The sequence below is a fragment of the Oryx dammah genome, unplaced genomic scaffold, assembly GCF_014754425.2.
Source record: "Oryx dammah isolate SB20612 unplaced genomic scaffold, SCBI_Odam_1.1 HiC_scaffold_2, whole genome shotgun sequence".
NCBI classification, from domain to species: domain Eukaryota; kingdom Metazoa; phylum Chordata; class Mammalia; order Artiodactyla; family Bovidae; genus Oryx; species Oryx dammah.
Window position 1 is genome coordinate 18,966,379 of NW_024070186.1, and position 23,596 is coordinate 18,989,974.

The window sequence follows — 23,596 nt, forward strand, 5'->3', positions numbered from 1 at the left end:
AATCCCTGGGCATGTATCCAGAGAAACCATAAATCAAAAAGATACATACACCACAATTTCATTGCAAGACTATTTATAATAGCCAAGTCATGGAAATAACCTACCTGTCCATCAACAGTTGAATGGATAAAGAAGAGGTGGCACATACATATGCAATGAAATAATGCCATTTGCAGCAACATGGATGAACCTAGAGACTATCTTACTAAGTGAAGTAAGCCAGACAAAGAGAACTATCATTTAACCACATATAAACCACATAAAGAAAACCACATATAAATACTGCTTATATGTGGAATCTAAAAAATGATACAAATGAACTTATTTACAAGACAGATAAACAGACTCACAGACATGGAAAGCAAACTTATGATTACCAAAGGAGAAACGGTGGAATGGAGAGATAAATTAGGAGTTTGGGACTAGAACACGCACACTCCTATATAAAAAATAGATGATGAGCAAGGACCTACTCTATAGCACAGAGGAACTATACTCAATATCTTGTAATACTCTATAATGGGAAAGAATCTAAAAAGCTTACTTTGCTGTATACCTGAAGCTAACAGAATATTGTCAATCAACTATACTTCAATAAAATTTAAAAAAAAACCTATAGTGGATTTGATGTTACTCATGAGGCATATTAATGAGTCCATTCATTTGTTCTTTCATGCATTTACCCAGTTGATTAGTATTCTATTTATTCTTTAAGCATCAGTCTAATGAATAGTTTTTTATTCATTAAATATATTGCTTACTATGTTCCTGGCACATAGACATGGAAGCTCATGTCCTTGTTTTGGGTTAGAAACAACCATCAGGTATTTCTGGTGAACAGGGTCTAAGTATTTTAATTCCCTGTCTGTTATAAACAAAGATACACATGTTTCTATGGGACTGTTGAAAGATTTATTCCTAACCTGAGACCAAGTAACCTACATGAAATGAATCACTGTTCAAAAATGGCCTTAAAAAGAGAAACAAGACTATAACTCTTGGAAAAAATTCTGTAAGTACCCAATTTGTTCATAATCAATATTAATGATTTTTTTTCAGTCATATATTTACCATCATTCCCAAATATGCTTTTGGCCAACATATATTTGTAAGGTTAAGATCTATATTTATAATACTGGAAATTATACAAGGCACTTGATTTGCACATGAAATACTTCCCCCCTTACCAAACAACAAACAGATCTATTGTGCCTTGTCATTTACCTTCTTGTATCTCTGAATAAAAGTAGGCTCCACCTAGGGCATTTTATACTTGCAAAAAGCTTGCCCATTTCTCTGTAAGAAGATTATACAAGTGAAACATTCATTCTTTAGGTTCAAAAGTGGAGAGTTTATATATAAAAAAAACACCTCTACCCAAAACAGTCCCAAGCCTTTGTTTTGATGAATTTGCTCTCAGGAGTGATAAGAAGCACAAAGAAGCCCAAGCTAAGCGTAAAGATCAGTCTGGTGGGCCACCTTTCTGAGGAGCAACACCACATGGCCATTTTCTGTGGACAAGTCTCCACTGTCATGGGTCTACTGAAGACTCTTTGAGGTCACACCTAAGGATTGACATAAACATGGGGCCTGAATTGGCATCGCCTGGGATTCTGTGATAGCTGCTTAGATCTTGGGCTCACACAGACCGATTGCATTAGTCTCAATTTTAACAAGATCCTCTGGTGAACTGTATACACAAAGAAGTCTAAGAAGTGCTGGACTCGGTGCCCCAGCCCCATTTTAAGAAGATCACCTCTAGCTGGATAAACCTCTTCTTCAGGGGAGACACCATTCCCAGCAGGGAGGAGTTATAGATGACAACTGCAAAAAACAGTATTTTTTTTTTTTATTTTAAACATGCAAAATACAGTCCATGCATCTGCCATTTTAAAAAGTCTCTCATCCTGTAGCAGATAAAACCAAATATGTTTTGGCTATCAACATTCAAGAAATGTTTCAAAATGCTTTACAGTGTAAAGATAATAAGAAATTTAGCAAAATTTCAACAAACCTGTATAAAAAACAGATACAGATAACTTTTTATTTCAAGGCAACATGCTGTAATGTAAAGAGTAAGTTATAATTATCTGTGTTTCTTTGTAAAAAGTCTTTAACAATACAAGGGATTAATGGATCCAGGCCTCAGGGCTACACATGCAAAAAAAATTGTCAGTTAGTTAAAAATCACCAAACGTGCTATTTTTAAATGTGTATTTGTGTGTCTTTTTAAGTACAGGAGTAATAGAAGTATTAAATATTAGCAGGAATAGTATCTGAGAACTCAGTAAAAGTGTGTACAGTTCATGGAGCCAGTGTCCGGGAAGATTCATACATTTCTGATGAACATTTTGGCTTAATCCCTTTGCCATTGTAATAGTCCACGACTTGATTTGGGACTTCAGCCAACACGCTTTTTGCCAGGGCAGCTGGAGATGCCTGCAGGAAAGAAGAAATCAGCATGACTCTGGCACCTGGTTGAACTAATCTGACCCAAATCAGCCTAAACACTTGAAACCCGCTCTGAACAGCAGGTTTCATTCACTTATTCATTTATTCATCATTCATTCTATACTTGTCAGCATCTACTCCAAGCAAGAGTTATCAGATCGTTGGAAAGTGAGCTTTTAATTTCATGGTAGGATGGTAGGAAGAACTGCCTTGCAGTTTTGTGTTTGAATTACATTCAAATCCAGACACCTATTTATGTTCCAGGCACTCTGGGAGTGTTGACAGTGTCTGTGATTCTTGCCATTAGGGAAGTTACAGTCATGTGAAAGGCTTCCTTGGTGGCTTGCTGCTGCTGCTAAGTCGAGGCAGTCGTGTCCAACTCTTCGTGACCCCACGGACTGTAGCCCACCAGGCTCCTCCATCCATGGGATTCTCCAGGCAAGAGTACTAGAGTGGGTTGCCATTGCCTTCTCTCTCTTTGGTGGCTTAGATGTTAAAGAATCTGATAGCAATGTAGGAGATGCAGGTTTGATCCCTGGGTTCGGGAAGATCCTCTGGAGGAGGAAATAGCAACCCACTCCAGTATTCTTGCTTGGAGAATTCCATAGACAGAGGAGTCTGGTAGGTTACAGTCCAGGGGGTAACAAAGAGTCAGACACAACTGAGCGACTAACACACACACACATACACACACACACACACACACAGTCATGTGAGGGGAGCCTGGTGGGGCCGAAATGAACCCTCCCATGAGGCAGAACATGATCCATACCACAGAGCAGCAGATCACATCACAAGTGAACTTATTAGAAACTAAGATCCTTAAACCCATCCCAGAGCTAATGAATCAGAATCTGTGTTTTAAGTCAATGCCTAGGTGACTCCTATGCATGTGGAAATTTGAGAAGTACTGTCCTAGGGAGTCACAAACACTTGTGTGACCAGAGCACAGAAAATCAAGAGCGTAAGTCATCTAGGAGATCACAGCAGGCTTCCAAGAAGAGATAGCGTTTACATTGGGTATGTTTTGAAACAGGGAGAAGGAAAGGACTGGCGTTTGATCGTTCTAGGGATAGTGAGTCATCTGATGGGGCTCTGAAGGAAGTGTGTATTAGGGATGCAGGATTGGTTGTGCATTTAGCTGGAAAATGAACTTGTGGCTGAGCAATGGAATGTACTAGCTAGTTTATATAGCCTTTCTTCTATCAGCATTATAGACTCTAAGCCTTGGGGCAGAGGAAGGTGGAGGCTGACATTTTGCATGGACTCTGGATTCTAGCAGAGCTGGGCTTGACCTTAGACCCTGGCACTCACTATTAACTGCCCAGCCCCTGGGCAAGTAAGATTGCCTGAATCTCATTGTTAGCAGTTACTGCAGAGGTTGAGAACTTGAGGCAGAGTGTGATGCTTGAGGTCCCTCAGGAAAAATCCTGAAGGAAAGAGGGATGGCCTGAACGCCAGGTGACGAGGTTTCTAGCTCTTGCCTTCCTTGTCACTCAGCCATTCAACTTTGCTGAGCCCTGATGTTTTGAGACAGGAAAGGAAAGAATAGGAATTCATTCTATCTCAAATATTCTGGGTGGTTAAAAATGCAAGAGAGCTTAAAAATTTCAAAAACAATCCGAAAATATCGTGCTTCTAAAGTGACTGCTCACATTTTGAAGATGTCAGTATGTTGGCCATTGGCATCCATTAATACTCTTTTATTTTATAAATAACTGCTCAAGTGTGTTAGATCATGGCCAACTTGTACACTGGGGAAAACACAAGAGTCATTTTCTCCCTTTTCTCTCTGGTTGTTGCTCACACAAATGTTAGAAATATAAAGACTTGATTTCCCAGTCTTCCTGGCATGTAGGGATGCCATGTGACCCAATTTAATTATTTGAGACCCAAGTGAAGTTTCCTGGGGGCTGTTTCTTGGAAAGCTCTTCAACAGACATCATCAGTTCTATATCTCTTTCCTCTTCCTTTTTACCTTGAACTAGAATGTAATTTCTAGAGCTTTGGCAACCATTTTATCATTATGAGGGAATAGCAAAAAGAATCTCTATGTGGTACTGACACTATTGAATCACTGAAAAAACTAGCCAGTAGCCACTAGCCCCTAACATTTAGCTACATGAGAAAAGAAAAGTATATTTGTACTTACATAATCAATTTTGGCACAGTTTCAATTTTGCTATACTAGATATGTTTGATTATTCTTCATGTGGGGACTATTCCTCTGTATCATAGAATGCTTACAAGCCTCTCTGGCCTCTACCTACTGGATGTAAGTAGCCATCAAAAATGTTTCTAGCCATTGCCAATTTTTTCTGGGAAGAAAAATCATCCTTGGTTAAGAATAGCTCATGTGATCCACTGTGATATTGGTTTGCTGTTATGTTAAGACAAAAATATTCCTGACCAGTGTGTCAAATAGAACTTGCTTGGGTGATAAAAGTATTCTGTATCTATGCTGTCCAATGTAGTAGTCACCAGACACATGGTGTCTCTGAGCCCCTGTAATATGGCTAGTCTGACTGAAAAACCAACTTTTTAATTTTAATGAATTTAAATTTAAATAACCGCATGTGGCCCTTTGCTACTGTGTTGGATGGCACAGCTCCCAGTGATTCTCCTGCCATTTGCACACCTGTACTGGTGGTTCTGGTGAGCAAAGACTGCTTGGAGGTCCTTAGGTTGGGAAAAGGAAAAAAATATGAAAGTAGCTGGCAACAATAGTAATAACAGCTGCATTTATTAACCACCTACATTCTCCAGGCACTGTGCTGAGCTTTATATAGGCCCTTCCTCTAATCTTCCAAAGTGTGTGTCCTTTACCCCATTTTACAAATGAAAGTCTGTGACACAGAGAGGTTAAGTAAATTGCCTTGAGTCACACAGCCCACAGCCTCTGCCTGTCTGAAGGTCTGAGTTACTTTGCAGAGCAGAAAACGGGAGGCAATTCACAGGTTCCTGGCTGTATGAAATGATATCAGCACCTCATCTTGTGCTTTATTTATGGTTTATTGAATTCAGAGTAGATTAGTTTGGATAATGAAATGGTTCTCAGAATCTAATTTGAAATTCAGGAAGATAAGGCGGGTGTTGAGCTCCTGTTGCTCTGCTCTGTGGTCCACAGGAAGCTTGAACCCTGGGACAGAGGGACAGGCAGCCCACCCCCTTCCTGGCCCCATTAGGCACTTCCTTATTACAGGTGTCCCTTGTCCCCTCCCGCCACCCCACCAAGGTCTGCCTTCTTCATGTCACAACTCTGGCCACGTCTCTGAAGTTTTGTAGTGATGGGGTAGCCCTCCTCAACCACCCACAGATCACTTAGGTGGACACCTGTGTTCCAACTGGGCAATTCTCCAGTAAATTCCTGGAGGAGGTTGGGCCCATGGCTCCTCATCTCACTGTGGTACCAGTGCAAGCACGCAGCCAGCAGTCTGTAAGTATGTGAGGGAGAGCAGGGGCTAGAGCGAAGGCTGCAGCCCTACATGGCAAAGAGGCATATGTGTGTATGTATGTTTGCAGCGGGTAGGGAGAGGGTGGTTTGGGGAAACTCTTGAACCCCTCATCACTCAGGCAATATGGGTGGTGGTCACTCCTGGGGTACTTGTGTCAGCTGACAAGATGGGGCAGGACATTACAGTCTGGAAGAACACCCTCTCCCACCTTGGGCATCACCCTATAAACTAGCTTCATTGATGGACGCAACTGTAGGGGCTTCAGCTCCAGCACACCCCAACTTGACAAAGATGCCCCTCCTTGCTGTCCTGGGTAGACACCTTGGGGGCTTGAAACCTCCCCTTGGGCAAGTTGAAGATAGGCTACAGTAGCAGAGGTACTCTTCCCTCAGGCTTACTGCCCACACTTGTGGCAGCTTTCACAAGGGGCATAGAATGAAAGAACACAGGGGACTATATAATACAGCAGGGCTCTTTAGGGCCACCACCAACCCAGAGGGAAACTTCGTGTAATTCAGAGAAAAAAATTTCTTTTTTAACTCGTTGGTCATAAATCAGTTTTGAGTCTACCTTGGCAAATTGATTCCAGCATTTTCCCCTACTGATCACAATCAACTATTTAATATTATCCTTTAAACTAACTTTGTCATCTTGCTGGTTCTTTCATTACTGAACTAAATAAATCTTTGATGATGCTTACTATATATTTATAGAGGATTTAGGATTCTATCATTTTGTAAACGTACTTTGCCAAGGCAAACACAGGCCTCTGCCAGGGCACATGGCCCGACAAGGAGAACTGAGGTTGCATTTCAGCTCCTCTTTCTACTTCAGCCAGGCAGGAAACTACAGCTCCTCTTTTCTACTTCTCTTGAGCAGGAAACAATCTGTCCAACTGTATATATGCCAGCCTTGGGTACACTGAAGACGCTAAATTATGTAGATGAGGCCAAGTTCCAACGAAAGGTTGGCTACATAGTTAGCATGACTCCTCATCCATAACTCAGGGCATACTTCTTTCTCCAATGAGTCAAGCTTTCATGTCCTAACTGGGAGGTGGCCTGGCCCAGGCAGGTATGGCTGGCATTGCTTCACTACCAGCACTGGTGGAAAAATGGGGGGTTTCTGCTTTCCCAACGTAAGCCCCCCAAATATGCGTACGTGTTTGAAGTTCCTGAAGGGTACGAACTGGACGATGTCACGGAGGACAGGCTCTCCCTTGGGTGATCTCAGAATCCCATCATCACCGTCCAGCATCTGCATGTCGCTGAAGTCTGCGTTGCCTACTCCCACGATGATGACTGACATGGGGAGGTGGGAGGCATGGACGATGGCCTCCCGTGTGTCGGCCATGTCTGTGATGACCCCGTCAGTCAGGATCAGCAGGATGAAGTATTGCTGCCATAGGTCGGACATCAGGAGACAATGGGGACAGAGAGGTGGGGGAGACAAGGACAAAGCCAGTTACACACTCAGGTGGCTCCAGTGCACACTGACCACAGCAAAAGTGATGACAAACTTTTCCTGAACGCCTGAGTTTACAGCCCTAAACACCAAAGACTTAGGATGAATGGAACTTAAAGGCCGGCTCAGTAATTGCAAGTAATCCAAATAATCCAAATCCAAATAACCACCTTAGTGATGTTTATAAAGCACAGGGTATAGACAGAATAGTAGAGGAGACAGGGGCTGGTTTCAAAGCCTCGTTCTCTGAAATGGTGGGAATTTTCCCCTGAATCCTCTGGGTCTCACCCTTTTCATCTCTCACGTGAGACGTGGAGCTGGATCATTCATAGCGTCCTCTTCAGCTTGGAGATTTGCAAATCTAAAGTGGAGCTGCCTAATTTAGCCACCAGCTCCATGTGACTACTGAGGCCTTGAAATGCCGTGAAAGCAATGGAGAAACAGAATTTTAAATTTTATCTCATTCATTCAAATAAATTTAAATTTAACTTAAAAAGTGGATACCTGATTGATTTACTGGAAATCTTTTAAGTATATTTGCACAACTATAAATATGTGAATCTAGGAGACATATGTATACCTATGGCTGATTCTTGTTGATGTTTGACAGAAAACAACAAAATTCTGTAAAGCAATTATCCTTCAATTAAAAAATAAATTTAAAAATATGTGAATCTACTTTCTCAATTATCAATTTATTGAATCTATATAAGGATCAAGTATTTTTGATGATATTTAGCATCCAAATTGAGATGATATAAGGATAAAGTACACACTAGATTTTGAAGACTTAGTACAAACAATAACTTAAAATACTTTATTAATAATTTTTATATGGAGTACCTCTTAAGATGATGGTTTTAGTTATGCTGGGTTAAATAAAATGTTATTAAAATGAATTTTCCTATTTCTCTTCAGCTTTAAACTGTGACTACTGGAGAATTAAAAATTTCTGCACACCTCCCACTCTATTTCTAGAGGATGAACATGAACATGAAGTCAGTCAGTCGTGTCTGACTCTTTGCGACCCCGTGGACTGTAGCCTACCTGGCTCCTCAGTCCATGGAATTTTCCAGGCAAGAATACTGGAGTGGGTTGCCATGTCATGCTCCAGGGGATCTTCCCAACCCAGGGATCAAACCCAGGTCTCCCACACTATAGGCAGACGCTTTACCGTCTGAGCCACCAGGGAAGCCCCAAACAAGAATACTGAAGTGGGTTGCCATTCCCTTCTCCAGGGGACTTTCCCGACCCAGGGATTGAACTTGGATCTCCCGCACTGTAGGCAGACACTTTACCATCTGAGCCACCAGGAAAGTCAGAGGATGACACTGCACTAAAGCCCTAGGAGAGGTGAGGATTGTGGGCTCTCCTTTAGATCGTGTGCTCTGGACTGGTGAGTGGCCTGCAGGTGGCTGCCCTTCTCCAAGGATGGGGGCAGAAGGCTCTTCCTACTCTAAATTATGGCTGAACAGGCTTGTGGGAGTCTCATCTGAGACGGAGACTGGACAGGAGGCTCCATACTCATCAGCACAAGGAGGGCTAGGGAAGGGCTATGGGGTCTGAAGAGGGAAAGTTCAGGGAGGACCTCACTGTCCTTAGTTATTAGAGGCATCATGACAGCATCTTGGATGAGAAGGGATTTGGGAATGAGGTTACTGAGATGCTGCTCACACCAAACTCTAAAGAACTTTTAATGTAAACTTTGCAATATGCTCATCTACAGGGAATAAATGTGGGATGGTGAAACCACTCCAAGTTGCCACATTCAAAGGAGAAAGGCTAGATAGAAAATCACATGTTGAACACATCTGGTTTTGAGAATCATACTTAAAAGGTTGCATATAGGGCTGGTAGTGCCAAAGAGTTCTCATTTTTCTCTGTGAGTCTGAAAAAAATATTTTTAAACAAAACAACCCAGTCAAAATACAATTGGAGAGAAGAGAAATTCATACTATGATGAAGACAGACACGTGTCCTTAATGCTTTTCATACAGTTTAATATAGAGGCAAATTCTGTTCCATGTCTGCTAATTACCCACCCCTAGTTCTAACTGAACAATTTTAAAACTCATTTGAATTATCAATTTTCATCCATACCTATGCTTTTGGAGTCTGATACATTCACAGAGAAAGTGGCCTGGGAGTTTGGAGGAAGGTTTTAATCAGAGAAAGTGATGGAGGAGCTATGGAGGTGCAGGGAGAAGAAGCCAAAGGAGGCAACTTGGTGGCTTAGGGATGGATGGATGTGATGCAGGAAATACCAGAGTTCTAAATGACTCTTTGCAGGGTGTGCCTTGGAGGCTATAACAGGTACCAAATCTGGTTGGAGCCTCCTCCTGATTCCTGAGCAGGTGGCCTTGTGAGTGAATCACACTTCTGCACCTCCACCATTCACTCCTCACCCTCCCCTAACTCCTGTCTGGTCTGATCTTCATGATTTAGGGCATGGATCTCCCCTACCTGTCCCCTATAATACCTCCAGGAGCAAACAACCTGACAATCACACCACCATATCAAGGAATTTATAGCTGTCATTGTCTAGATAGGGTATTGGGAAAGTATTTTCTGTAAAGGGGCTATGATAAATACTTTAGGCTATGTGGGCCATAATGATGTCTGCAGCAATGACCTAACTGCCTGTTAGAATGAAAATAGCCATAGATATTAACAGGAATGTGCATGGCTGTGTTCCAATAAAACTTTATTGAGGGACACAAGTTTGAATGTCACATTACTTTTGTGTGCCATGAAATATGATTCTCCTTTTGATTTTTTTTCAACCATTTAAAACTGTAGAAGCCATTCTTAGCTAACTGAAAAACAGGTTGCAGAATGTTGCTGGCTTTCATTTAGAGCAGGGATTCGTTTTTTCTTTCCAGTAATTTTTATTCATTCTTTTTTTAAGATATACATTTATTTAATTGGAGGTTAATTACTTTACAATATTGTAGTGGTTTTGCCATACATCAACATGAATCCACCACAGGTATACACGTGTTCCCCATCCTCAACCCTCCTCCCTTCTCCCTCCCCCTACCATCCCTCTGGGTCGTCTCAGTGCACCAGCCCCAAGCATCCAGTATCATGCATCAAACCTGGACTGGCGATTTGTTTCATATATGATATTATACATGTTTTAATGCCATTCTCCCAAATCATCCCACCCTCTCCCTCTCCCACAGAGGCCAAAAGACTGTGGAAACTGGAGCCTATTCATTCTTTACTTCTCTCTCATTTGCCTTGATTTCATTTTTTTAAATTTATTTTTTTAATTGAAGGATAATTGCTTTACAGATTTTTGTTTGTTTGTTTGTTTCTGCCAAACATCAGGATGAAGCAACCATAGGTATACATATGTAACAACCTAGAGAGGTGGGATGGTGAGGGAGATGGGAGGGAGGTAGAGCAGGGATTCTTAGCCTGGGCTTGCAGACTGTTGAATTAATAATTTCAGGCCATCTGCACAGTTGGGGTAAATTAAAGTTCTGTTTTCACTTACCTTTAACTAAAAATGTATCATTTTTCAATTCGGAGTATAATCAACAAATAAAATTGGTTTTTAAATGTACTTGTACTGAGTCACCAATAGAAATCACAGAATATGTTCCTGTTATAAAAGAGTGTATCATTTACATTCAACATTACTTAGAAATAACAGAATTATTAGGCCAGGCACTAATTCTCACAATTTAAATTTATTGCTATGTTTATGATGCTTCTGTGTCACATTTAAAAATATTTAGCTAACTGCATTTCAACGTAATTGGTTTACTTTATAACATATGTTTTATTCTGTGCATTTAAAGGCCCTTCTGAGGAGGGGGTTCATGGGCTTTACCAGCTGCTAATGGTGTTCATGGATCAAAAAGGGTTAAGAAGTTCTGGTCTGAAGAGACTGTCAAGATTCTAGACCTGATCCTTCCAGGTTTAATCTAGCTAAAGGTAATAGGCTGCAGACTGCTGGATCGAAACCCTGATGGAAATTTCCGATAAAGCTGGCAGAAACACTTGCTTCCAAAGTCAGGCTAGGAAAATGCTCATGGGTGAAACATTATAGTCTGAATGTACTTGAGGTCCTGTTTAAATAATGAGGGAATTTTTTCTTTCTAGAAGAGTTTCATAAAACTGGGGAAAAAATCCTATAGCCACAGACTTCCTGACACCACTTGCCTACAAAGTTCAAGGTTAGGACACTTAACAATCAGTGATAACAAGAGGGCCCTGGACCACCAACAGAAACTCTGGGGGAAAGCATCAGTGTTCCTGGCATACAAGAATGAGATATGGATTAAATCCTTTCAGTACTGTTTTCTGATCTGTCCTTTCAGAGCAGACCCACCTGACCCTGGAGGAGTAAGTGATGCCCAAAACCTCATTCTGGTTTCTATTAATCCAGAATGCACACCTATGTCAGATTCTCTTTACTCCTGTGAGTGTTGGTAACCTAGAGAGGCTGAGATAACTCAGTTCTCAAACTGGGCTCCATGGAGCCCTAGGGATGCCTTGGATCCTCTTAAGGATAAAGCAGCTTAAGTGTGGGCCCCACCCCTTAGCCCAGATTCAGTCAGAACAGTCTGTTTTCTTAAAATCTATATGTTTGGTTTCTAAGCAAGATACTATTCGAGGAATTTGAGGTTTTGGTAATTTAAAAGGGGTTAAAATAAATGAAATACTGATCTTGTCCAACCCTATCTCTAAACCTTGCATCTGTGAGGATTCAGAATTTCTCCAAGGCCTCTTGAGTTTGGTAAGATGGAGCTGCTATTGACTTTGACAAATGTGGTCTTCAGAGTGGTGTCAGGAGCAAAGTTTGGATGATATGGGTAGAGGCACCAGTGGAAAGAGAGATGGAGATGGTGAGTATGGGCAGTTCTTTCAGTGAATTTTGCTCAAAAAGAGTAAAATAAGGGACAGTAGCTAAAGGGTAGAGTGGTGTCAAGGGAGAGCTTTGAACTTAAGCAAGAGAAATTACAACATGTTTTATTTGCTAATAGGAATGAGTCTTCAGTAGAAAGAGAAATAGATGATAAGGAAAAAAAGGGAATGCAAGTATGAGGTCACTGTTCCTGGATAGTTGGGAGGTGTGTGCTGCAGTGCACAGAGCAGACACCACTGTGAGATGGGAATATGTCCAGCCCATCGTAACATGAGGGATGCTGAGAACACAGGCAGAGAGCATGGGGGAAAGATGGGCTCACATAAGAAGGTGAGGCAGCAGTATATCATGCTCTTTATGCAAATCTAGTGTTGTGGAATCCAGGATAAAATCATAAAGAAAATTTCAGACATCATTAATATTCTGCTGAATCTGAAAAACATTTCAGTTCAGTTGCTCAGTTGTGTCCGACTCTTTGCGACCCCATGAACCGCAGCACGCCAGGCCTCCCTGTCCATCACCAAATCCCAGGGTCCACCCAAACCCATGTCCATCGAGTTGGTGATGCTATCCTCTGCTGTCCCCCTTTCCTCCTGTCCTCAATCTTTCCCAGCATCAGGGTCATTTCAAATGAGTCAGCTCTCTGCATCAGGTGGCCAAAGTACTGGAGTTTCAGCTTCAACATCAGTCCCACAAATGAACACCCAGGACTGATCTCCTTTAGGATGGACTGGTTGTATCTCTTTGCAGTGCAAGGGACTCTCAAGAGTCTTCTCCAACACCACAGTTCAAAAGCATCAATTCTTCGGCAGTCAGCATTCTTTCTAGTCCAACTCTCACATCCATACATGACGACAGAAAAAACCATAGCCTTGACTAGACAGAACTTTGTTGGCAAAGTAATGTCTCTTTTTTTTAATATGCTATCTAGGTTGGTCATAACTTTCCTTTCAAGGAGTAAGCGTCTTTTAATTTCATGGCTTCAGTCACCATCTGCAGTGACTTTGGAGTTCAGAAAAATAAAGTCTGACACTCTTTCCATTGTTTCCCCAACTATTTGCCATGAAGTGATGGGACCGGATGCCATGATCTTAGTTTTCTGAATGCTGAGCTTTAAGCCAACTTTTTCACTCTCCTCTTTCACTTTCATCAAGAAGCTCTTTAGTTCTTCTTCACTTTCTGCCATAAGGGTGGTGTCATCTGCATATCTGATATTTCTCCCAGCAATCTTGATTCCAGCTTGTGCTTCTTCCAGCCCAGCGTTTCTCATGATATACTCTGCATATAAGTTAAATAAGCAGGGTGACAATATACAGCCTTGATGTACTCCTTTTCCTATTTGGAACCAGTCTGTTGTTCCATGTCCAGTTCTAACTGTTGCTTCCTGATCTGCATACAGGTTTCTCAAGAGGCACATAATGATGGTATTGAAAAATGATACATAGAAAAATTATCATATTATGGTAATATATGTAACTCTAATGTAATTGGGTGGCACTTCCCAGGTGGTGCTAGTGTTAAAGAACCCACCTGCCTGTGCAGGAGATGTAAGAGACATAAATTTGATCCCTGGGTTGGGAAGATCCCTTGGAGAAGGGCATGGCAACCCATTCCAATATTCTTGCCTGGAGAATCCCATGGACACACAGAGTCTGGCAGGGTATAGTTCATGAGGTCACAAAGAGTCAGACACAACTGAAGTGACTTAGCATGCACACCACATAGTAGGAAAAAAACCAAACTCTGGCCTTTCAGCTTTGGTTTGCATTTTTCTTAAGAAAACCACCAATAGGACCTCAAACAAATCTTCCCCAAGATGTTGTGTATTACTTCACTTGACTACTAGGTAGAAGAATAACCCATCATTTTATTTCACTTCCATCTGTAGTCTGGATACCCTGGAAGTTAAGCTTAGTTTTTTCTTTTTTTTTTCCTTCCCAGGAACTGAAGGTAAGTTGAGCATTGTGACATGGACTTACACTCCAGAGAGTATAGAGGCTTCCCTTGTTCAGTGCCTCCTGTGTTCAGGTAATGTTGAAGACATTTGAGTTGTGTCATCCCTAAACCTCATGTTAATCCAGCAGAGATGGGCATGATTATCCCCATTTTTCAGATGAGGAGACTGAGGACTGGGGAGGGAATGTTAAATCATTTATTCAAACTTATGCAGGTAAAATGCAAATTCATTGTCAGAATGGGGCGGGTGCTATGGCCAGTATCCAGAGGAGGAAGGGTAGGTACGCACTAGCAGGCAGACCACCCCTCTCCTTACCGACGCCTCCTTGGTGTTGGTCTCCTCTGATGCTGACTTGGCCACCTTCTGGATGATGGGAGCGATGTTGGTGGGGCCGTAGAGCTGGAGTTTGGGAAGGCAGCTCTGATAGGCTTCCACAACTCCTTGAATCCCTGAGGTAAAATTGGCAAAGATCAATAGCTAAATAGTCTTCTAAATATATTTAAGAATACACATATATACACACAAAGCATTAACTTCCCTCAAAGAGTCCTTATCAATAGCACATTTATGTTCTTAAGATAAAAAAGAAAACATCACATCTGGGCTGGTGTTTCTGCCTCCATTCCACTAAAATCATTCTCTGTATGCATTTTAGTTATTTTTTGAAATTGGCTTGGGAAGAATTTATTAATGAATGATTATGTTTCCTACAGAATACAAACAAGCCCTTTTATGACAAAGAGAATACTCTAGACCCAGTTAAAAAAATAGCAGTTACAAACCTATGTATTCCCAAAACTTTTGTACACTTTCAAATATAAGGGATTCATGCTGGGGATATTTTGCAACCCTACAGCTTAAAACTCAGAGAGAAATCTTTTAGCCAGAACTCATCCTCTTAAAAGGTTCACGTTAAAAGTGATCATTTTTACAGGTGAAGAAACTGAGGCTCAGAGAGGCTTGTTGCAGACTCAGGATTCACACAAGTGTGTGCTCAAGGCTTTAACACTTCTCTAGTTTTTGCCCCACCATGTTGACTAGTACACCAGTCCCAGGCCAACCTATGTGAATAATGTGTACATACAGTCTCTCCAGAGGCTAAAGTCTTTGTGGGCAGGAATTGTACCTTCCTCTCTCATAAGCTCAAGGCATGTCAGGCACATAGTAGCTGCTCCCCAAACGTGTGATGGATGAGGAAAATGACTGCTACTGTTGTCTGTTGGGGACTATAATACAGACAAATGATGCTCATCACCATGGGCACCCCTCATTTAAGGGGGCTTCCATCCAGACATCGTGACAGGTGGGCTTTGTGGAGCTTCTCCCAGCCTGAGTCTTGACTGCACACTGAAGGTTCTAATCATGATCCCACAGTGATACAGTCCCATTACCAGTGATTTTTGTTCAAAGGGTCCTCTCCATGCCTGTGCTTGTGTTCCCGCTCTCGTCCCTGTTTCATCTCATCCTCCTAAAGCCCTCTCTACCCTAAAACAGCACACTGGTCCTTCAGGCCAGAGAGACTCACAAAGTCCCTCCTGTGATTGTTTTCTGTCCATATCTTTCTAACCAGCTTTCGGGCCTCTTGGATGTAGCTGTATTCTGTTTTACCTTCATACAGATGCATGTAACAAAATGTGTATGAAAATGACTGAAAGTGTTCCATTCTCTTTAGTCTGCCATTCTAAAGACAGATACCAAATCAATATACATAGCCTGGTTTTGAAGTTAAGTGATACTGAATAGAAGTTCTTTATCTTTTTTGGCCCTTGAGTTTTTGCTTAAGATAAGCAAGTTTGAATTCTCTTTCAAAGGTACCAGGCAGATACATTCTAAGATGTGAAACAGATTAACATGGGATATGTCCTTCACTCTGCTTTGATGAAAAATCACTCTTACAGTTGAAGAGTAGGGATGGTTCCAGATGAAGGAAGCCTAAATTTTAATAAACTTGGCCTGAAGGATGGTGAAAGGGAATAAGAGCTGAGTGGAGATCTGGTCTTAGAGGTTATTCTGTGCAGACCTGGGGATACTGATGTCATGTTCTTGGACAGTTAGTGCCAGATTTGTGAAAGAAACTGTAGAAAGCTCGACATCCCCCACAGGATCTGAATTAACTCTGTTCTGGGTTCCTCCTTGACAGGAAGGAGGAGAGACACGAACATTTCCACCAGCCCACTGTAAAAATGTCTTACCATTTTCATAGCAACAGATGTGCTTGGCTCTATTTATCATTTAGAAACTAGGAAAAATGACTCTAGGATACAATTTATCATCATAGTCATCATCATTATTTTGTGGAATGTGTTGGAGAATCTCCAGTTGGAAATAACAGAATAAGGATCAAAGTCTTTGAGGAGCTCTTTCTGGCACAAAACCATGGAAACGACTCCATTATCAATATGGTAAGATTGTCATTTGATGTCCGTACTCCCCCCCTCTTCTTATTACTACACAGGAAGTTGTGAAAAATAAATACTTGACAACTTGGAAAGCAGAAAGGGGGTTACCTCATCACTCCCCATCAGATGACCCTTCCCTCAAGGTTTTTTTTTTTTTTTTGGCCAGAGGAATCCAGAATTGGGATTTATATTCTTGCTCTAAGCTCAAGACCTCTTCTGCATTCTGTCTTTTCCAGCTCTTCTACCTCTGCTCTCTTGTTATTTGGGTTCAGGGAGCCTAATTCTCTGCTGTGGACAATCATCACTGACATACTGCATCAGGAGAGAGAAACTAAGATGGGAAAAAGGGGAAGGGAAGGGCTGTGGGACACTGGCTCCCTTTCACATCGTGATTTACCTGCACATTCCGGGTTGTCTTCATTAAAGTTGATGGCGAAGTCATGAGAGACCTGGACACCAATTAAAATTTACAAAAGGAAGACAGGAGAATGACAACATTAATCCAGTCAGGAGGCACTGGGGTTAGAGTCTGCAAACAGACGCTCATTACATTCATTTTGTGTCAAGCAGCAGGAACCATTTTAAGCCTCTACAGAATCTCTCTGAGATGGAGGGTGGATTCTAAGCTCCCTGTGGAGTTGAGGTCACAGGGAGATTTTCTAGAATCAGATAAATGCTGGCAGGGGAGGGAGAATAAGGTATATGAAAAAAAATACAAGGAAAGATTTCAGAAAAATGTTAACTCCAAATAGCTTCAAGAGAGAAGTGGCCTCAGAACAGAGGCTAGATTTGGCTGAGCTCTATTTGGACCAAGTGATTAAAAAATGATAACTCAATAACCCAAGCTGTCTGCTCGAGATGGCTATGCTTACAAAGGCTCCAGCTAAGCTGTTGACATTTACGACTCATTCTAACATAATATATAGAACTGCTGGGCAGGAGGATTTTCACATACATAAAGGTAAAAATAGACTCTAGCTTTTGGAAAAGTAATAAAGTAACGTAATTTGGAAACTTCCAATACAGATTCCTCTACCTGGTGGGACCTATGTACAATACGAGGTTAAATAATATGTGGCTTATTTTTCCTGGCATCCAGATATTTTTATTGGGTCACATAGAATTTCAAAGGCTGAGGTTTCCATTTCAAAGGCTATTTCCCAAAGCACTGACTCTCTGGGGCCTAGAAAATAAGTCATTGTGGTAAAAATCCCTTTTTTCCCAGTGGGGGTCAGAGCTGATACTGTTGGTGCCTTACCCACATTTCCTTGCCCTTGGCTCTTCAAGGCAACTCAGTCAACTGTCAGTTATCTTACCTGGTTTATTTACCTTAAATTTTCCTTGGGCTTCCAGAGCTGGCGTGGCTTACCCAAGTGACAGGCAAAAAGTGTTGGGGAATTAATGTCCCCTGAGAGTAATGTCCCTGGAGAGTAGCTCTTCATCATGGGCTGACAGGAGGCTGTGAATCAGTATCCGAGCCCTCTAATCCCTTGGGGTCTGTGTGTACTCTGCCCTGTCTCCCAGGATCTGGCTTTGGCTGTCCATGCTGGTAATGACTTGTTAGAAAACCCTATGATGACTTCTTCCCATTTCCCCTCTGTCTACTGAGGCTTTCTCTACTTCTCAAATAAACTGCTTGGTTCCTAATCCTTGCTGCAAGGTCCCTGGAGAGTACAAACTAAGACAGAGGTGATTGTGACTCAGTTTCAATGCAAACTGAGATTTTATCCTGAAGAAATAAGTCATGGTAACCTTATAAATTCTCCGGGGGCACTGAGTTGCTGAGACCATCAGGGCCTGTCTGGAGCAGAGGGGAGATGAGGCATGGAGATGAGGCATGGAAAAGGGGTATCTGAATGGCTTTGGGGGAATGGAGTGAGGATGCATAAGGGATGCCTGGTAGGGTAGCAGGAAGAAGTTAGCTGTCAGGCAGAGTGGATCAGGATGGGGATAAGAACTTTAGCTAACAGCTAGAAGAAGTTGCTTTAGGAGGGGGACCAGGCAGATGTCTGGGATGAGGACAGGAAGGCCTGGAGCCAGGTAAGCCACACACCTCTATCCTCAGCCCCACTGGGCCAAGGCTACCTAGAGGGATTGGGGAGTATGCTTACACATCTCAGGGCAGCTGAACTGGTGGTTATCCAGGTTCAATTCCAGGCTAGAGGCTTAGCAGTTCGGTGAGGAAGGTGGACACCCACCTGCCCACATCCTGGAACTGATACCCCATCTGAAGGGGACTGCATCTCCTGAGCTCTGGTTAATTCTTTTATGTATGATCTTTTAATTTTAGTATTGCCAGGTCTTTCAGTTTTTCCAGAGAAGCCAGAAATCTGACATTTTCATGAAATTGTCTAATTCTTAAAAAAAAAAGTCTCAGAATATATTTGTGGACTGAGTAACACCTATAAGCCAACAGTTGACAACACTTGATCTATATTCTTCCCCTACCATGTGCTCCATTTCCAACAAATGCTTCCAGAATTCTATAGCATGGCCAGCAGGGAGAACAGTGTGGGCCATAGGCAAACAAGAAGGAGGACAGGTCATGGAGACAGGCTACTCCATCACTGCTCACTCCAGCAGGAAAAAGAAGGTGGACTCCTTTTTTCATGAAAGGCCTTCAGTCTGACTGCTGTGGGGTGGAAGCAAAAGTTGGCGTCTGCCTCCTGATGTGCAGCTCAGATTAGGTCAGTAAAAGAGACACTGATGACTGGGCAGCATTGCTTGCATTTATTTGGGACCACAGAGGCCTCCTGAGGAACAGGGGTCCCTGCTCCTCCCCAAGATTCTCCCACCCGGACCATCTGGTATACCATGGGAGAGTGCCTCAGCCCCACTGCAGCACAAATCTCTCCATATACAGTCTTGCCCTTCTTTGTGTCATGGGAAATCGGCATCAAGGTCAAATAGGATTCCAGTGTTTTTACAGCAGCCTTTCAGCTCCAAATTCTCTGAACCCAAGTAGCTATTTCCTCAGGATTTCTCTGCATCTCCCACACAAGACTGGCGCTTAGCAACTTGGGATGAGGGAGTCTGTAGACTTCACTGTCATGGATTTTCACTGTCAGAATGGTCAATAGGGTCTTTCTCCAGGAAAGATCTGAATAGATGGGCTCTGAGCCACTGAAGATCAATTTCAAGGTGTTTCCACAGTCTCTGACTTGTCTAAATGAAGCTAAACAATGGAAGTTTTCATTTGGAATTAACTCTGAGACAGCCCATCGAGAATCCCAGGAGAATGGGTGACATCTATACACCAGCTGGAGGAGCTAACCTCACTGGTTGTGAAGATCACTTCTGACTATGGGCCTTTACATGATTATATTAAAGGTTGAAAGTGTGGGACTTCTGTGAGGGAAACCCACGCCATCCTTTGTTTATAGTAAAACACCCACTCACCGTGTACTCTGGGGGTATCCTGGCACCGAACCCAAAGGCTGGGAACATTTTGTCACTGAAATTAAAAAAGAAGTTGCTGTATTTTTTCATCTAATGAGAAAGAAAAACATAAACCTGCATTGCCTCCCTAGAACAGGTCATTATGCCAAATGCTAACTCATGCTTTTTGATTACCTGTGGTAACAGGGGACAGAAATAGAGTGGAAAACTGAAATAAAGAAATAATCCCCAAAGCTCATCACTTTACTGCTTTCCTATACTATAGGTGAGAAGTGAGTAGGAGAAGAGTGAACATTGATTGGCACTACAACACCAGATATGATGCTAGGCCATGTCTATACTTGGTTAATTTTCATACAACATTTGAAGGTCCACCTATTTTTTATTCCTGTTTTACTGATGAATAAACTGAGCCTCAAAAAGTCTAAGAAAGTGAACTAAGGTGTTTACCAGCAAGCACTGTTTAATTCCAAAGCCTATGAATTTTCTATTATACCATCAAATCTTAGTGATTACGTACAGTATTAAATGTGGTTTCCTCTTGTGCTTTCTGTAACTGGGAACCTGATCAGACCACAAACAAGATACTTCTTAAGTGAATTTTGTGCTGTCAGGGGATTGTTACAGTGGAGCTCAGGAATATTGCTCTTTGAAGAGGGCACGTCCTTCTCAGGACACCTACTTTGTATTTGCTTTCCCATTAAAGACTCAACTGAGATTTGTTCTTGGAACAATTCCTCCATTTCTCAATTCTTACAGAGTCAGTCAAGGAGAAGAGGAAATTCAGATAAGGGCTCACTGTCCCTGGAATGTCTCTGAAAGCAAAAGGGGAGCCCCAGGCTGAGAAGTCAAAGGATCAAAGCCAGACTGTCACCCATCACCATCTACTGATTTAGATAGAGGTCACTGGTAGCCAAAGACGGCTTTGATAGACCTTCACCAAAATACATCCAATTTGACCAAATTTGGGGCAGGGGTTGGGAGATTCAGGGAAATCAGAATTCTTTGAAATCAGAGGCTAAATTTGTCAGAAAAATGACTTATTCCCCCTTTCCCTCTCTGTTATGTAGATATGGACTTTGCATATATCTAGCATGTATTAGCATATTAATGATGATAAACAGAAAATCATAAAAGCTTATAAAGGATTAGACACAGGTCTGAAATACTTCTGGGCCTTGGAAATATTGAAATGCTTTGTCTCAGAGATTCCTTCTTAGCTAGGATAAGGGTGAGGAATGTGAGGGAGTTTTTAGAGGTACTTTCTAGTTAAGTCTGGAAGAAAGCTGTTCTGGGTGGAGGATGGGTCCACCTTCTTCCAATTCAGATGGCTCAGAAGTCAAAGCAGAGAAAATTAGGAAGCTCCACACCTTTTATTTTCTTTGATGAGTTTAAGAGAGGTGAGATCTAGTGTTCTGTTTCTAATCAGCAAACCAGTGTTTCAGATTTTATACCTTCAAGCCACCCTTGGGGATTTGAAGTTTACTGACCATGAGGCACTGTTACACAATTGAGTTTCAACAGCAGGAAGGTAGGGAAAATGTCTCACCTACAGGGGGAATAATTAATGAGTCATGAGGGTGTCAATTCTCTGAAGTTAACCACCACACAGGCTCTAATAAGCATACTAAAGAAAAAAAAATCAAGCCTAAGAACAATAGATTTAAGTATTCACTTTCCTTGATTAAAAATAAAACTAAACAGAGAAAGGGAAGGCAAGTTGAGTGCACAAGCAAGTGAAAGCTTACCAACACATCAGAGAACTTAAAATGAGACCTACCAGCACTTATAAAGGGGCCATTTAGAAACTACTGAGATGACTGATGGAATCTCCCAACCTGGAAAATTCAAGGCAGATTGAATTTTCTGAAGGCAGTATTTCTTACTATTGGAATAAAATAGTATAAAATATGATCAAAGAGCCCAGGGTTTTCAGTGGCAATGAGCTTGCTGTCTTGAACTTAGGGAAAGACCTTGGTCAGATGATCTTCCAATGGGAGATGCATTTTTGTCTTCCCAGGTAAGGAAGAAGGGGCTACAGCAAGAGAACAATTAAAGGAAAGACTGTGTGCATAAGGAAATGGAGATGAACTCAGTAAAATCGCATTTTAGAACAGCTACACATTAAATAAAGACTGTTCTCTAAAGCGGTGGTCTTAAAGTTGGGGTATGTGGAGGTACGAAGCCCTTCTATAGATGTAAGAGCATGGCTTCTTTGCTTTTAAAGGAAATCAATATTCAGCTCCTTTACCTCCCCATGTATTCTTTGCTGAAACTGATTTGGGAACGTCTGTGATTGAAGTACCTGCTTCTCATTCACACCTCCCGTCTCCCAGTTACCCTCTGCTCACCCACGCAGAATCTCAGCCACCGTGTGCACTGCTCCCCTTTGTAGAAGCTCCAAGCAGAATACAAAGGGACATTTCCTGATGAGAATGACTGCTAGCAAACAAATCCTTTCATGAGTCAGGTAGTTGCCAGTTTTTGCTTAAAAAAACTGTTGGAAGGGCTGATGTCAGATGGTAGACCATTAAAAACCATCTTTTGATGATAGATATGTAGTTTTTTAGATAAAACTTTGAATTGAAAGAACTGCATAACACTGCTAGGCAAACTCTTTCCATTACCATGGACTTATAAAAACAAGCTTTCTTAGTATTTACATTGATAAAACAAAAAATTGAGTTAGAACTGATGCTGGACTTTTCCATTCTGGTCAGAGGGGGCAGTTACCCACAGATATGTAAACTAACTGGGGAGTATCTGTTTCATTAAGATTAAAAAAAATTTATAGGCAATAATCATTACTGAAATTTCCCAAATATTTATGATCAGTTAGGCAACAATAATGATTATAATAAAAACTAAACCAGAAGATATTTTTAAATGCTTCAAATCTTTTCATTATAGTAAATTTTAGAAATTGGAAATTTAAAAATTTATATTCATATTTTAATTAAAGTTATAATATAGTGATCAATTAAGGAATTTCAAAGCAAATTTTAAAGATACATTGGGATGAAATTCTATGAGAGAAGGGAATGAAAATATGACTTCATGAAAAATAAGAAACAGAATTCTCAACTCAAACTGATGAACTTGTTCACACAGTTTTTAAATGGATGATGGTGGGTATCAAGTGGCGTTTAGTTCTGCTGGATGCATTCAGTAGAGTTATGTAGCAGTTTTATTTTTAAATGTCCATATTTACATGACATTAGAATTTTCATTCTTTGTCACTATTTAAACTTATGATGGGAAATGTTAGATTCCAGTATAATAGGGTATCAAGGTTATATGTTTAAACATTCTTTTTAGGGGTATGTGAGCCAAAAATTTTACATGTCATTGGTCCAAAATGATTTTTAGTTCTGACACTATAGTTCTTTTCCCTTTTGTGTCAGTTGATGTTTTAAATATAAGTAAAGAGTATAAGCCTCTATCACTTCAGTTCAGTTCAGTCACTCAGTCGTGTCCGACTCTTTGCGACCCCATGAATCGCAGCACACCAGGCCTCCCTGTCCATCACCAACTCCCGGAGTTCACTCAGACTCACGTCCATCGAGTCCGTGATGCCATCCAGCCATCTCAT

The 23,596-nt window shown here is 41.5% G+C and overlaps 1 protein-coding gene across 1 annotated transcript in view; it reads right to left on the bottom strand.

Annotated features, from left to right (window-relative positions):
- Positions 1-1,836: 1,836 nt before the first annotated feature.
- CPNE4 (copine 4) overlaps positions 1,837-23,596 on the bottom strand; it is a 493,909-nt gene continuing 472,149 nt past the window's right edge. Inside the window, exons 11-15 of the mRNA XM_040232688.1 lie at positions 20,005-20,059; positions 17,003-17,054; positions 14,522-14,655; positions 7,068-7,304; positions 1,837-2,439 (exon numbers count right to left, since the gene is read on the bottom strand). Of these exons, the coding sequence (XP_040088622.1) occupies positions 2,305-2,439; positions 7,068-7,304; positions 14,522-14,655; positions 17,003-17,054; positions 20,005-20,059 (613 nt within the window). The 3' untranslated portion in view covers positions 1,837-2,304. The remainder of the gene's footprint in view (positions 2,440-7,067; positions 7,305-14,521; positions 14,656-17,002; positions 17,055-20,004; positions 20,060-23,596) is intronic.